Below are 15226 nucleotides of genomic sequence, written 5' to 3' on the forward strand. Positions count from 1 at the left end.
CAACTTGTAATCTCATTAAAAAAAAGATATCAAGATATCAGGCTATATTTTAGCCTATGTTGACTGGCATTAATTATATTACCCTCCTTTAATTCTTTATTCTTTATTCCTCTAGTCCTGTATCCGCTGCTCCATTATCTTGCCCAGGATCCATGTCAGGCTGATGGGTTATGGGGAGAACAGGAGACTGGGGTTAGTAGGGCGTGGAGGGGGAGCATGGAGGGTGGGCGAAATGGGGTCACTAGGAAGATGTGGGGGAAACAGGCTGGGAGTTGCGGGCCCACGCGGCTGAGAATGGCAGGCGGTGAGTGGGCCTATCAGAGGGGGAATACGGAGAGGCAGTGAGGGGAAGGGAAGGAGTGGGTGATGAGCTCACTCGCTGCAGAGAAAGAGGAGGTGGCAGGGCATGGACAGTTTGATCACCTCCCCAAAAAATCCAGCTCCCAAGGGACCCGCATCCTATCTCCGCACTGCACAGGGGAGGTGAGACTGGTCAGGGTTCCAGGCTGGCTAGACAGGGCTCACCTACCTCTCCCCAAAGTCCCCTCTTGCAGCTCTTTGTTTTCATGAATGACAGGGTCTCTGTTAGGACCAGACTGATTCTTTCTAACAGGGATGGTGTCCTATTCCAGCTGGACCTGACAGTGCAGCCTTCCCCCCTCGCACACGATGCCAGGAGCGTGCCCCCTGCTTGCTGACTCCCACTGCAAAGCCAAGGGCAACTGCCTTTGGCTGGAGAAGCCTGCAGCAAAGGCCCAGCAGGATTTGGTTGGGGTGTGTGTGTGTCTCAGAAGTGAGCCCCCTTTTCGAGGCATGGGTACCCCAAATTCACTGGCCCTTGCTGCTTAACAGCACTGAGAACTGGCCACTGAGGACGGTCTGGGCAATAGAATTGGGCACTGAATGGACCTCATCATCTGTGATGAGACGTTGAGCTTCCAGGGTAGGCTGCTTAGGGTCAGGGCAAATCCTTGCTTTGAATAATGGGCAGGGGGCCTCTGCTGGAGTTGCCCTTCTCCACCCCTCTTGTCTCAGGCTGGATGACTGCAAACACCATCCCAAGGCCCAAGTTGTTGTGCATCAAGTGGAAGTCAAGTCCAGCAAAAGTCTTCCATAAAAGGCAACAGTTGAAGGCCAGGAGCAGGGTCTGCTACAGTGCTGAGGAGAACCTAAATACAACCATAGGCCTGGTCAGGGTAAGAGGGGAATTTTCTGTGGCGTTTAAACACACATCCACACACATCGACTAATGGATCCTTCTGGGGCAAGAGGGGGACTGTCCCTGGGGTTACACACACTCATTCTCTCTCTCTCTCTCTCTCTCACACACACATACACTCTCTCTCTCTCCTTCCTGGGATGAGGGGAACTGTCCCCATGTTTGTTCACTGAAGAGTTTCCCCCACGTATGCCTCCCCACTGGCCCATCTCTGTCTGCTGGGGAAGACAAGGTATGTGTGGCAACTTTTCCTTAAATTAATCCCTGAACAGATTCACAAGTCCTCAGGTTGTGGAGAAGGGACTTGCCTCCCTAGCACCACCGGGAGGTGCTTTCATCAGGTCAGGAGGAGGCTGCGGTGGGGGTAGGGGGAGGGCAGGCTATTCTCCTAGGACCAAGGTGGAAGGTACAAAATGGTATCAGCAGGGGGCGCTCTCTCCAGATTGGAGCACGCTGCGTGCCCCGTGGGAGATCAGCTCCTAGGTCAGTGTGCACAGAATGGACCTGTGCCAGCAGGGGATGCTCTCTCTGGGCTGAGGCGATCTCGGCTGGACATGCTCAGCCCACCCCCACTTACAGCATCAGATAGGGACAGACTGTGCAATGAGATGATCAAAATGGAAGTGCTAAAATATGTAGTGAAATATAACCGCAGTGAGGTATAAATAGCGTGCGGGTGAGAACGGTGCCAGCTAATTAACACACTGATCATGTGGAACCGGCTTCTTCTTTCTTCACACCTCCTCGCAGCTAGAGATGGAATTTAACATGCACTTGGAGCTGCTCGAGGCCTCTGCCTCCAGTCAGCCAGGCCCCCTCCCCTCCTGATCCCAGCAGGGGAATGAGATGGCACAAAACCACACAAGAGTCGGGGGCTTGTGGCTGTCACATCACTCCCCCACAACCCTCGCCTCTGCGAGGACAGCAGGCAGCTAGCAGGGGAAGCAGCCCCTGCTGGGCAGCAGCAGAAAGGCCAAAGGACACTGGCAGATTTGCCTGCCATGTGGCTTAGGCAATGGAAAGATCAGGGTATAATATTCTGCGGGGTGTCTCTCCCCATTTTCCTGACCAGGACTTTGGAACAGCCCAAAAAGCGTGACACCACCCCCAGACTCCCTGCTGAGCCCTGTGCGTCCCAGGGCAGGACTCGCGGAGTTCAGGCAGGGCTGTGCAGATGCCCCTGAAGTGCAGGCATGATCCATAAAACTCACAGGGTGTATCTACGCTGCAGCACACGTAGACACAGCGGAGCTAGCTGTGATCTAGCCAGCTGGGCTACCAATAGCATTGAAGCTGCGGCAGCATGGGCTGGCCACCTGAAGGCCGGCCAGTGTGGGTATGTGCTCAGACGGCTAGCCAGTGCTGCAGTCCATGCTGCTGCAGCTTCACCGCTACATACACCGAGCTAGCTAGATCAGAGTTAGTGCGATTACGTCTACACAAGCGGTAATCAGTCCCTGATGACAGTGTAAACAGAGCTCTGGTATGAAAGCTCCCCACAGACCAAGGCTAGGATCTGCTTCCCATCCTTCCCTGGGGTGACTCTGGAACAGTCCAGGGGGCTACACTGGTTAAGAGTAAAAAGAGACTCTGCCCCCTGGAGCTCACTGCCCTGAAACACCCACTCACCCCACCCCATTGATTCATGGCTGCCAAGGTGCTTGCACATCTGCCCACATGGGATGTTTCTTGCACTGATTGGGGGGAATCTCCTCCCCAGGAGTGAGGGGAGATGGGGCAGTGCCCCACCACTTCAGAAGCTGGGCCTTGGGGGAGGGGAACCAGGAAGGAGTCAGGGCTCACCTGGAGGAGGCTGGAGTGAGAGAGGTTGTGGGGAGAGAGCCTGGAGCCTTACTGGGGATTGGACAGGGCTTGGAGCAGCTTGAGGAAAGGGGTGATGGGGAAGTGGGAGCCTGGAGTCTGTGGGGCAGCCTGGGGTGGCTGCCCCCAATCTGCCCTCCATTTTGTCCCATTGCAGCCCAGGCCCCCTCCTCCCTGCGGTCTCCATACTGCCCGGGAACCAGCTGGGGGCCCAGGAGAGGAGAGGCTCCTGGAAGCCAGGCAGTAGGAGCGGTGAAAGCAACTGCCTGCCAGCGAGAGGAAGAGAAACCTTAGCCCCAGAGCTGCTAGGAAATATCCTGCCATCCCTGTAGCCAGAAAGAAACCCTGGGATCCTGGGAAACAAAGGTATTTCTCAGATCACAGCTCAGCAGCCAGCACAGTAGCCCAGGGGCATGTGGCACCACAGGAGGTGTATTTGGCAACAAACGACCGGGCGGCTGTTACCTCCCTGGGTTTAATGTGCAAATACCAGTGACTGTGTCTGGTCTCTCCGTAGAATAGCATGAGAGTAGTAGATTCCCTCTCCACTGACTCTTCTCTCCCCTCCCTGCAGTTCACTGTCTCCCGCTGCCCTATGCCAGCCAACACTGCAGAGTTAAGTTAAATGCACGGGGTGGAACGTGGGCCCCACTGAAGTCAATGGCAAAGTTCTCCTTAACTTATGGGGCTGGGATTCCAATCATGAAGGTCTTGGTTCTCCAGGATGTGGTGTACAGGGGATTGAATGAAACCAGGAACTTCCTGGCAGGAGGTCATTCTCCAGCTCTCTGCTGAAGCACATGGCACCTCTTGAGGGACCACAACAAATACTGCCTGATAATGCACCAAGGAACTGAGACTGGGGGACTTGCCATGGCCTTGACTAATGAGCCCAGTGGACCACAAATTTCCCTGAGGTCCTCCCTCTTGTCCCTCTCCATTCTATCAGTCTTGTTCCCCTCTCTCCCCTGGATCTTTTCAACTCCCCTCCCTTCATGTCTTCGCTTCCCATCGCCCTTAGCTAAGCAGGGTGAGGCTGCTCAAAGGCGGGAATCGGTGTGGTCACCACCCTGCTCCCCGACACCCGTCAGAAGAGAGGGAAGGGGATGAGACATGGAGGTGAATGGGGCAGGGGAGGTGGCAGAAGGGAAGGGAGGAAGGAGGACAAGGACAATTCATTCCTGCCTGAGGAAGGCGTGATTCCCAAGCCCCAGCGCTCCCCCTAACAGGAACGCGAACACCAGGACTAGGTGCTAGGGAAAGAGGAGGGAGCCTGCCACATGGCTTTGAAACAGCACTGTGCCCAACACCCGGGCTACTTGGCATTCCCCCCCTCCTGCTGCGCCAACCTTCCGCTCTCCCTGGCAGTGGGAGCTGCCACCAGCCTCCTCCGACCCTCGGCAGGGCCCTCTCTTCTCCTCCTGCTGAAGCACCCTCTCCCTTACTCATACCTCTTGTCCCCCTGAGAGTTCTGCGCCTGCTGGTTCCCAGCGGTTTGCAGATCAGGTATATTGGCAAAGTCGTCCTGCTCCGAAAGTCCCAGAACCAGGGATAACACCACCATCCGGCCTTCCCTGCACAGGAGGGAGCCGGCCGTGGAGAGGAGGAGAGCAGGAAGCAGAAAGGAAAGAGAAAGAGAGAGGAGAACAAAGCATGAGAAACAAAACCCAGAGAAAAACAGCACCTTAGAGACAGAGTGTGAGGCTACTCAAGGTTGGGATAGATACCCACAGTACAGAGCCACAGGCTCCCCAGTTGGCGATAACATGGAGTACAGAGTAGATTGTTGGACAGAGAATCTCCGTAAGGTGGCAAATGCACTTGGCACTTCTTTATGGCCATGGAGACCAGGGCTAAATCAACCAGCCATGGTGCCACTTTTCAGTAGGAAAGAGGCACTTGCGTTATTCGTGGGGAATCCATCACCAGTGGACACTTGAGAATCAGCTCCAGAAAAGATTGTCAATCTAATGCAGGGCGTCTCAGACCTCTTTCTAGTGTGGACTGCATCTTAACAGACAGGTTGCCTTGGGGGCAGTTCCCCTCCCATTGGTGATGGCCTCTCCTCCGGGAGTTGTGACTGTGCAGGGAATGAAGGTTAGCAGAGAAGACAAGATGAAAGTGAAGGCAGGTGAACAGGGGCTGAAGGTTGGTGTGGAAGGCAAGAGCGACTGGGTAACATGGGAAGGATGGGCATTAAACTAGGATTGCTATGGCTATGGGAGGTGTCCTGGTTCTGAAAGAGAGGAGTAACGGTATGTGGTGGAGAGCAATCCTTGGTGGTTTGATAGCTGGGGCTTGTTGACGACCAAAGCTCAGCTAGTGTGTGGATGAAGGTGAGTTGGTATTTTACTGTTGCACTGGCAACCACTGCACAACTTGCCAAAATGCATCCTGGCCAACTCCAGAAAATCTCCCATTGACTTCAGGAGGAGTTTCACCTGGATTTGGACCTTCTTCCAAAGTTATCACATATTGGCCACAGCCGAGGGAGGATACCACGCTAGACAGCCCAATGGTCTGATCCCGAATGGTAAAGCCTATGGTCATATGGTTTGTGAGGCACATTCGTTTCAGGTGATAGCTTTCTGTAAAATTACCCTGTCCTGCGATATTTCTCTCTCTCACTTCTCAGCCCAAAGGAGAAGATTTATTTAATGAAGAGTTTGGGAAAATTCCCCTTGTCTGTATTTGAAATTATCTTTATCTAGCTGTAATCTAATCTAACCTAATCTAATCTATCTGAGGCAGGTGTGTACTGGAGAGATGGTAGTGAGGGATGGGTCCTGACGACAGCTCTGCATTGGGGAGCTGCCATTGGGGACAGTGGTGTGCAGGGTGGTTGGGTACAGGGATGTTGATTCTAGCAGACAAGGTCACAGAAATGTTGATTACTGAAGGCAGGATGGCTTTACTGCCCCTGGGCGAGCTGGTGCTGGAGATGGATGGAGTTGGAATAAGGCAGCTATTGGGGAGCTGGTACTTGAGAATGATTACAGGAGGCTGCTGTGGAATCAGGGTAGGTATGGAGAATTAACTACGATGCAAGCTGATCTGGATGCTTGGGACAGAAATTGGCCTGGTAGCATGGGTAGGTTGGGTGACAGGGTGGGGATACTGGAGGGTCTTAGTCGTATGCAGATTGCCATGGGAGGCAGTGAGTAGTAGGAGCTAGAATTGAAGGAGAGTTGGTACCAAATGGGGGAACCTCCTGGGAGCAGGTGTTAAAGGGCAGGTTTTCTGTGAGGGGAAAGGGCCATACACTGGGCCCAAGCCATCCCTGCTTTAGCTCTACTGCGGTCGAAGGCATTTCCCAGGGCTGGATTGATCTGTTGTTTCCCCAGCTCAAGCCGCCCGAGTTAAGTGAATAGAAATGTTCTCCGCAGAGTACTGCCAGTTGCTCAGAAGCATGGACCTTCGGAAAGAGTGTCAGCTCCAAATTAAACTTCACTCCTGGTGGGAGCGCAAAGGCTTTTCAATTCTGAGCGAGCAGGTCTTTCTGACCTTTATCGCCGGGCAGTGGTTCTGTGGGCCCCAGGCTCTTATGTGTTGTGGAGACAACAAATAGCGTCATAACCCCGGTTCAAGAGCTGTGCCTTTGACGCTGAAGTGTGATGCAGCCGCTCCGACACGCACGTGCCACTACTTATTACGGCTGACGAGAGCGTCTTGCAGACACTTTCGCATCCCTGAACTTACCGCTCTCGGCTGGCTTCAAAAGGTATTGGGGTGCTCTGGGCAGGGGCGCTGTGTAATTGGATTTGAAGCCGCTACGCGGCTTGTGTCTGAGATCAGATGATCATTGTGCGAGGCAGGAAAGGCTGGGCATGGGAGCAGGAGAGAGCAGGACAAACAGCACGACACTCGGGAAGGAGCCAGGGTAGAAACAGCCTCCTCTTGCTCCTCGCAATTCTAAATGCATCTGTATTACAGATCATGAGAGACGGTTTGCTATTCATCGGCGAGGGAGCATTGTGCTGTGGTTAAGGCACAGAGTAGGAGTCCGGCCATCTGAAGTCCCAGGGTGGCCTTGGGCAAGTGGCTAAGGCCTAGATCCCCACTGCAACCCATGAGAGTTAGGCACCTAAACACCTCTGGGGATCTGGGCCTCAGCTTCTGGGCACCTCAGTTTCCCACTCAAAAGGGTGTTCATCATACATTTCTGTCTCACACTGTGGCTGGGAGTATGATCTCATTCAGGTACAATGACCCAAACTAGGGGCCCTACACACCTGAATCCACCTTTACACACCTCACTAAGCAGCCTGATTTCAGACGTGCCAACCACCTGTAAATCCCACCAGTTTTCAAGAGGAACCGGTACCTTTGAAAATCAGGCTGCTTTGGCGCCTCGTTTTAGGCACCCACTTTTGATGACACTGGCCTGCTTGAATAAGGCTGGGCTTTTCAGAAAACCCAAAAATCCAAAAGCTGGTTGCTCAATTCCCTTCGCTGCCTTTGACAACCCCGGCCCTTAATCCTTCCAGCAGCAAAGCGGGACAGAAAGGCGTTTTTATCCTGCTTCATAGAGCGGGTCGTTGAGGCGTGGAACAGCACAGCCATGTGCCCAAGGTCACACTGGGTACGTCTACACTGGAGTTGGAGGCGTAAATGCCGGCTCGTGGAGACCTAACCCCACTAGCCTTAGCGTGCTAAAAATAGAGTATAGCCGCGGTGGCAGGGACTAGCCAGCCACGTGTGTGCCTAGCATCTTGCATGGGCTCGTACTTGGGGCAGCTAGTTCCTCCCACCACTACACGTCCATTTTTAGAGCACTAGCTCGATCAGAGCTAGCAAGGACTGGTCTCCTCGAGCTGGAACTGCCACCTCTTGTTCCATACTCAGGGTGAGTCAGTAGCAGAGCTGGGGTTAGAACCCAGTCCGCTTGCCTCCTTTTAACCCCTAGCCTGTGCTCCCTCACTGACCGATGCCAAGGGTCTCCCATCTGATCAGTGGAGGCCTGGTTTCTGTGGAGCACTTTGACAACGAGGGTTGGAAGATGCTAAGTGTATGGAGTCATTATTATTAATATCCTGGGAGCACACCCTTCCTTGCTGCAATAGGTAGAAGAGCGGGTCTACGCAGGAACCTCCCCAAGGCTGGGACAATGTCCATTTGGTCCCCAGGGCAGTGTCACCTCGTTTGGACTGAAAGGAGCCCAGATACTCCTCCATCTCCATTTAGAACATTTCCCTCTCCAACTGCCCGCCGTCCCCCAGGTTCAGTCTGACACTATCTGCTGGGATCCAGCCAGGCGCAACTCTTTAAAGGGGACATTTTGAAACTCTGGGGGAAGTGGAATGTCCAAACGAGGGAGGGACCATGGCCCAGGGATCACTGCTGTTACCCTACGGCCCCAGTCCTGCAAGGGGCTGAGGGGGTGCACCAGGTGGCCTCAATTCCCCTCTCAGTCAGTAGGCACTGAGGGTGTTCAGCACCTGGCAGGACGGAGCCCCACACTGCTAGATTGTGCTCTAGCTGCACCGCAGGTTATGGGCTGGGACGCCGGAATCACTGGGTGAGGTTCTCCGCCCTGTGCTATGCAGGAGATCAGATTAGATGATTAGAATGGGCTTAAAGTCTATCCAGCTATGCAAAGGGTGGCACGCTGAGCTGCCAGGGAGCCTGCACCAGCCAAAGCAGTGAGGACTAGACAGAATGAATGGGGTCTGATCCTGTTGCAGCTGCTGCCATCAGAAGCATGGGTGGGTTTGCATTGGCAGAGGCCTAGTGCCATCTGACTCCTTTCCTAGGTAAAGCGCTTCTCGGAAGTCAGGACCAGCCAACAGCACGGCAGCAGTTCTGGAGCAGGGCCCTGCAAAGATGCTTGTCTGTTATGGGAGGATTAGGAGACACCGAGTGCAGAAAACAGTGGCAAAAAATACCCCTGGGCCCTGGTCCTGTTGTCTCGCTCCCTGAGTGTCATTGCTGTGTTTTGTTTCTTAACGGAACTAGAAAGGTTTCCTTAGGTGAGGCAGCTCAGATGGGGGAGAGAACTGAGAAAGGTCACGGGGTGAGACAAAGGCCAGACGGTGGGAGGGGGATGGAGAGGTCACATGGGGCCAAACCGAGTGGGTAGGGCTATGAATGGTTGCAGGGGATGAGACAGAGCTGAGACAGAGGGGGAGAAGCTAGGGAAGGTCTGAATGGGCTTCTTCTACTGCGTGATTTGTATCTCAGAAATGCACGGCAATTGACAGGAGAAAGGACTAGAGAGAGAGAGAAATTGGCTCCAGACATACATGAGAGAGAAAAGAAGGGGAGAGAGAATGCATAGGTGCTGGAACTAAGGCTGCTGCCAGACCCCCTGACTTGACATGGTTTCCATCATACACAGGGTTTACAGTTTGGTTCAATGGCTCTCAGCATCCCCTCTACACAAATTGTTCCAGCACCCCGAGAGAGAGTGAGGATCCCCCAGATCAAAATGGAGTGAGAGAGAAAGAGAGAGACCTTAACCATGCACTCATCTCTGCATCTAGAGACAGGGAATGCAGGCTAGCCTGGTGTGGAATGTAAATGTTATCAGTGAGTCTGGGACGCCTGCATTGCACATGGTGCGAACACGCACATCATCCCAACCAAGTTCCAGCAGAGCCTTCCCAGCACACCGTGCTGTTGTGTCTCCTACAGATACTGGACATTTTAGGAAAGCTTTAGAGATTTTTAAACTGTTTTATTGGGACTGTATTTTGTATTCCTCCGCCTGCAAAGCCAAGTACTTTAGCTGCCATGAGCCTGACTGTTTAGGGCTCAGAGAGAGCCACGAAAGAACCCAAACTAGCACTCATGTACCTGAACATGCCACAGATTTAAAGTCTGTTATTCTGGGCCCTTCGAGGGCTAGAAGTGCTGGGTCCCATTGGGAAGCAGTTGGAGATCGCCCCTTCCTGAAGGTGTAAAGCTGGGGCTCTCCTAGCCTGGATCACATCTTTCTAGCGATTTACCCAAGCTTCCATCCTCTCCCATTCCTGATCACACCAACCAGCTTCCCTCATGGGCAGCGCATCCCCATGTCAACCACAGCAACTGCTTGCGTGGAAAAGCAATACTAGGCAGATATTTCTGTGCTCTGCATATCTACAGAATAACCCACTCAACTCCAGCCTCCTGCTTATGCGTGTGTGTATGGGGGGTGGGGGGTGGGGCACTGGCATGCCTGCCTTGCTATTTAAAGGCTCAGCTCCCTCTCTAGAAGAGCGAGCGTTTTCACCCACTTGAGATCCCAGGATGCTTTGCATGGATGATGCAGCCTCGTTAGTGTAGCCTCCTGTGGGCCTCCAGAGGTTAATAAATGCATGTGCATTAAAATGCTGAGGAGCGGGAGTTTGATGGTAAGCAAGATGAAAAACAAAGTTAATGGTTTTTTGGAAGTAATGGAACTAAATGGCAGTGACTCCTCGAAGGGCAAAAGCAACAGAACTGCTCAGCTTGTTCTCTTTCTGTGGGTACTTTTTTCAACCAATTAAGGCTGGAATAAGCAAATGAAGCTGTGCAAACAGAGAGGTCTATAATCCTCTGGAGGGCTAATGAGATTCATCTATAAATCAGGAAGCTGGCAAATGGAGCCTGCTATGAAAATCTTTAAGGCTAAGGCCAGGAGGTAAAAGGGCCTTGGTGCTGAGCTGGGTGTGAACAGCCACAAAATTGGCTGAATTAATAGCAAATTAACCCCAAGGATGGTGATCACCATCATTGGTGTAGTGAGTTTGCATCTTCCATCCAAGGATCTGAAAGAGCTTTACGTGGGTGAATTACACCTGACACTCCATGCCCTTGATTAGGCAGGATGGATTCCCTGCCGTGAGTCAGAGCCTCAGCTGGCGTCAGTCAGAGTGGTTCCTTACCCATCTAAGTAGTTACCTGGCATCTGAACACCGCTCACTCACTAATGGGTTTTAGTCTCAGAACACTGCTCTGAGGTCAGGAAGCTTCATCCCATTTCACGGATAGGGAACTGAGGCACAGGGCAGAGTAAGTGAGCAGCCCGTGCTCATGCAGGGAGTCTGTAGCTGAGCCCGAGTTGAGGCCAGGTCTTCTGAAGCCCAGTCCAGAGTTTTAACCACCAGACCATCCTTCCCACCCACCACTGAGTCAAGGGATCAATGCTGACTTACACTAACTGGGGATCTGACCCATTCACTCCAATGGCGTTACATCAGTTTACGCCAGCTGAGGATCTGGCCCTACATTTAATACATTCTGTGGGAGTTACAACGTGGTTCCCATTGTATATGGGCCCCACTGGGTAAAGAGTGAATGAAAGAGCAGGGTGCCTTGGGAAAGTATTGGCAGAGGAGAGGCACGTGCCCAGAAGATAAGTGCGATTGTCATATGTAGGGATATAATGACAGCAAGGGACTCAGCTTAGTTCATGACGTTGGGAATGTAAAAGCCATCACTGATAGGAGACGCATTTACAACTGATGAGAGATCGCACGCCTCCAGCTGCTCTGACACAGCTGCATTTAGGGATCACGGCCGTGGAGGATCTGCGGGCTGACACTCCCAAGGATAAGCACAGGCAATTGCCTCCTTCGCGGTGGGAATGTCAGTTTCCCACTGGTACAAGAGAGTCACCCCATGGCGGGAAGAGAATTCCTGTCCCTGAGCTGACAGGCTCCCTCCTCTCCCAAAGGCAAGACTGTGCGCTGTCTACAGCTGCACCTAGGGACGGATCCAGGACCGCACAGGCACTTTCTCCCGAGTCTGATCCGGGATTTTGGTTCAGCCCATTCTATAGACAGTGAGGCAGCTGTGGAGTGAGGAGCCAGACCTGCAGTTCCGCAAGAGTTTTTGGGGGTTTGGAACCGGGATTCAGCAGCTCTGAAAACACACTCAACGGGCCTGTTCTCCTGCTTCAGGAGAAGGAAGTGGATGGGACTTACTGGTTCCCTGAGCCAGGAGGGCTGGGCCCCAAGAGTTCCTCTCCAGCTGTGGCTGCCAAATTCACAAGATGCTTTAGTCTGAGATTTTACTGGATATGTGGGGCAAAGCCACGGCATTAAATGGAAGCGACCAGATTTGATGGGAGCAGAGAGGGAGGGAGGGAGAGAACCTTTCCCCAGACACACTTGGAGGGAGAGGAAGGAGAGAGAGCCCCCCTCTTCCTCAGTGTCTCATGGATTGGGGACAGAGATCCATGCAGGGTAACTGCTGCCTCTGCCACTTGCAAATAAGGATCAGAGCAGTGAAAGAGCTGGCGGTGCTGCCCACTAGAGAGGACAATTCAGTGGCCGGCATGGCATTGGGCGCCTGCCACTGGCTAGCAAAGAAGGAGCAGGTGAAACAAATGAGAGAGGGAAGAAGAGAGAGAGAACTTACAGGAAGGACTTCACATCCAAGCCTCGGTTGCGAATCTGCCCCACCACGTGGTCCCAGCTCCCAGGGTTGGAGCGGCTCCGGCCGCCAGCTGTCCGGTGCTTGGAGCCAGCCGAGACTCCTTGCCGCGACTGGCCGCTCCGGTAGCCCCGGGGGTTGCTGCCGCTGGAAGAGGAGCTGGTGTGAGACTGTAGGTGCCCCAGGCTCTGGCTGGTGGTGGGCTGGCTGTGGTTGCTTTTCTGGTGCTGGCTCAGCGGCTGCTGGAGGCTCTGCTGGCGCATCAGTGTGCGCGGGCGCTGGCATTTCGGGTCTCCTGCTGAGGTGGGGATATACTCAAGGGTAGTGGCTGTGGACATGGTGGAGTCCTCGAAACTTAGGGAGGGGGAGGGCAAAGGAGAGGAAAGAAAGGAGAAGAAGGTGAAGGGGCAAAATTGGAGGAAGCAAAAGAAGAGAGTTAGAGAGAAGATGCCCCAGCGTGGTGCGCTCTTTGCCAGGGGCCTTCGGAACCAGCAAGCTGTCCCTCTAGGTCTTGGCCCTGTCTCTGCCTTCCCAGAGGTGCAAGTTCTCTGCCCCATGGCCATCTCGCCTTCCCGTCCACCCCACGCCATGTCGCCCAGACTCTGTCTGATCCTTGAGGGCTTGGCGTGTCCGTGCCCATGAGCCGACGCTTGGGATACTGCTGTCCCCGTTCCTTTCCCACTCGGCTCGCAGGAAGCCTGTGCCTTCTCAGCACGCTGGCCGACCTCCTTTCTGAGCTAATTAGGCTGCTGCGTGAAGGCGAACCCCCCAGTGTCCGCGCTGCTTCCCGTCACATGAGAAACGCCCCTCTCCCCATTGGCTGCAACTGGGCAGCCACTCAGTCCCTGAAAGGGACTGTGAGGTTGGGGGCTCTCCAAAGTCCCGGGACCAGGCTCCTCAGCGAAGTTCAGACCAAGCTGGCGTGAAAAAGGCGCATTCCCAGCCACTCACATTCTGAGGTCAAGAACCACAGAAGCCCCTCAAGTGTACCGTGCACATTGCCTGGGGCACAGCGGCAACGTCAGGCCTGGCGCATGCGTGCGGCAATGACTTCCCAGTATTCTCTCTCCTGACTGGCTGCCCCTTTCTCGGCCCCCACATGCTGGTGATGGCGCAGTGCCAATCGGGAGGCAGCCCAAAGCCCAGCCATGAGGTGAAAGCCCCTGGACTCAAGCTTTCCTTTGCCCTGCAGAGAAGGGGAAGATGCCTGCTGGTCTCTTGCATCTGTGTTTTTTAGCTTTCAGGATGGCTCTGCATTTAAGGGTCAGATGCTCAGCCGGGGTAAATCAGGGCTGCATCACTGACTCCAAAGGGACAATGGCCAGGTCACAATCTGGCCTTTGCAATGTTTGAACCCTGGTGGAAAGGGCTGGTGGCTGAAAAATACAGCCAGCTGCCCACGTGGGGACAGGGGCTCATCTGGGCATGAGATACGGAGCGCATGGGCTGACCCAGGACAGAGAACATGGCAAGACAATGCAATGTACACTAACTAACCATGCAGCCAGACCCATGGGTGATCACACGGCTAAACATGCAGCCAGATTCCTGGTAGAGCACCCAGATAAACACAGCAGAAGACCCAGATTAAACACACGGCCAGCTACATGGCAGAGCACCCAGATAAACACACAGCCAGCTACATGGTAGAGCACAGCCAGACAAAACTGAGCAGACAAAACTGAGCACACAGCTGGGCACACAATGGAACATGTGGCTAGCACCCCAACTGGGAATGCAAGGGCGCACCTGGCTGAAGACATGACGGAGACTTCAGCCGAGCACACAGTTCCTGGATATCTGACAAAGCCCGTCGCTGAGCACACAGCTGTCACATGAGAGCATGCAGCTGGAGCCCAAGGCTGGGCACAGGGCAGAGTACATGGCTGTGCACGCATACAGAGCACACAGTTAGACACTCGGCTGGACAGCCAATGAAGCAGGTAGCTAAACATGTGGTTGAGCAGAGGAGCATGTGGCCAGGACCCAACTAACCTCTTTGTCCCCCAGCTCTGCTGCTGCCATGAGGTCATGCCTTCGGCTGAGACGTCCCTGTAGCAGCCGGCTGGGCTGAGGCCAGGGTATTCACCATCCACCCTGATGGTCATTTCAAACCTAAGACCCTGCATGGTTCCCAAGGGTACAAAGGAAGAACAGCCCAGCCACAGTGGCGGCAGATGCCACCTCCATGGCACATACCAGCCGGGCCCTGGGGGAATCGCTTCCACCGTGGCAGCAGCAGGAAAACTTGTCTACTTTCCATGTGGGTTTGGGCTGTAATTATGGCGGAAACACAATGGTGAAGCTGCGCCTTCGTGCATTACGCAGAGAGCAGAAAGGAGAGAGGGAGAGAAAAAAGAAAGATCGAGAAAGAGAGAGATCAAGAAAGAGTAAAGGGAAAGAGAAAAAGTGAAGTCCTGAATAAGCAGAAAGCCCGCCTCAAAGACCCAGGTGCCCTGGAGAGGTGTGTCACCCAGCTGGCATTGCCTCTGGCTTGGCATATATTTTTGGGTTCCTTGGCAAACGTGATTCGGAAGGAGCAATGCCATCTGGGTGATGAGTCCCCAAGCGTGGCCCCTGTGCTGCCTGGTATGACGCAGAGATGGGCCTTTCCCAGCCGCTGCCTTCGCTTCCATGCTTGGTGACCTCATTTCAGTTTTCTATCAAATCCTAAATTAGTCCAATTTACAACCTCTCAGTCACAGGAAACTAAAATTGGCTGCTCTGGGCCCTGAGCCAGTGGAATATATAAATTTCTATCAGCGGTAACTGACGCAAGGGAGCTGCTTCTGATGCAGAGGGAACTGTACGAACCTGGCATCAAGCACACCTGGCACTCTAGCATCT

At 53.7% G+C, this 15226-nt stretch overlaps 1 protein-coding gene across 7 annotated transcripts in view; it reads right to left on the reverse strand.

The window, feature by feature from the left end:
• The window catches only part of SYT7 (synaptotagmin 7), a 169429-nt gene that overhangs the window by 50100 nt on the left and 104103 nt on the right, over positions 1-15226 (reverse strand). For 3 of the 7 annotated variants that reach the window (XM_037899444.2, XM_037899442.2, XM_037899445.2), the window contains 2 exons: positions 12365-12733; positions 4492-4614 (listed from right to left, as the gene is read on the reverse strand). The exons of 3 other annotated variants lie outside the window; for them this stretch is intronic. In XM_037899444.2, coding sequence (XP_037755372.1) covers positions 4492-4614; positions 12365-12733 — 492 coding nt within the window. The remainder of the gene's footprint in view (positions 1-4491; positions 4615-12364; positions 12734-15226) is intronic. One more of the 7 variants, XM_037899443.2, reaches the window with a different exon arrangement.

Source organism: Chelonia mydas, chromosome 6 (genome assembly GCF_015237465.2).
Source record: "Chelonia mydas isolate rCheMyd1 chromosome 6, rCheMyd1.pri.v2, whole genome shotgun sequence".
Taxonomy (NCBI): domain Eukaryota; kingdom Metazoa; phylum Chordata; order Testudines; family Cheloniidae; genus Chelonia; species Chelonia mydas.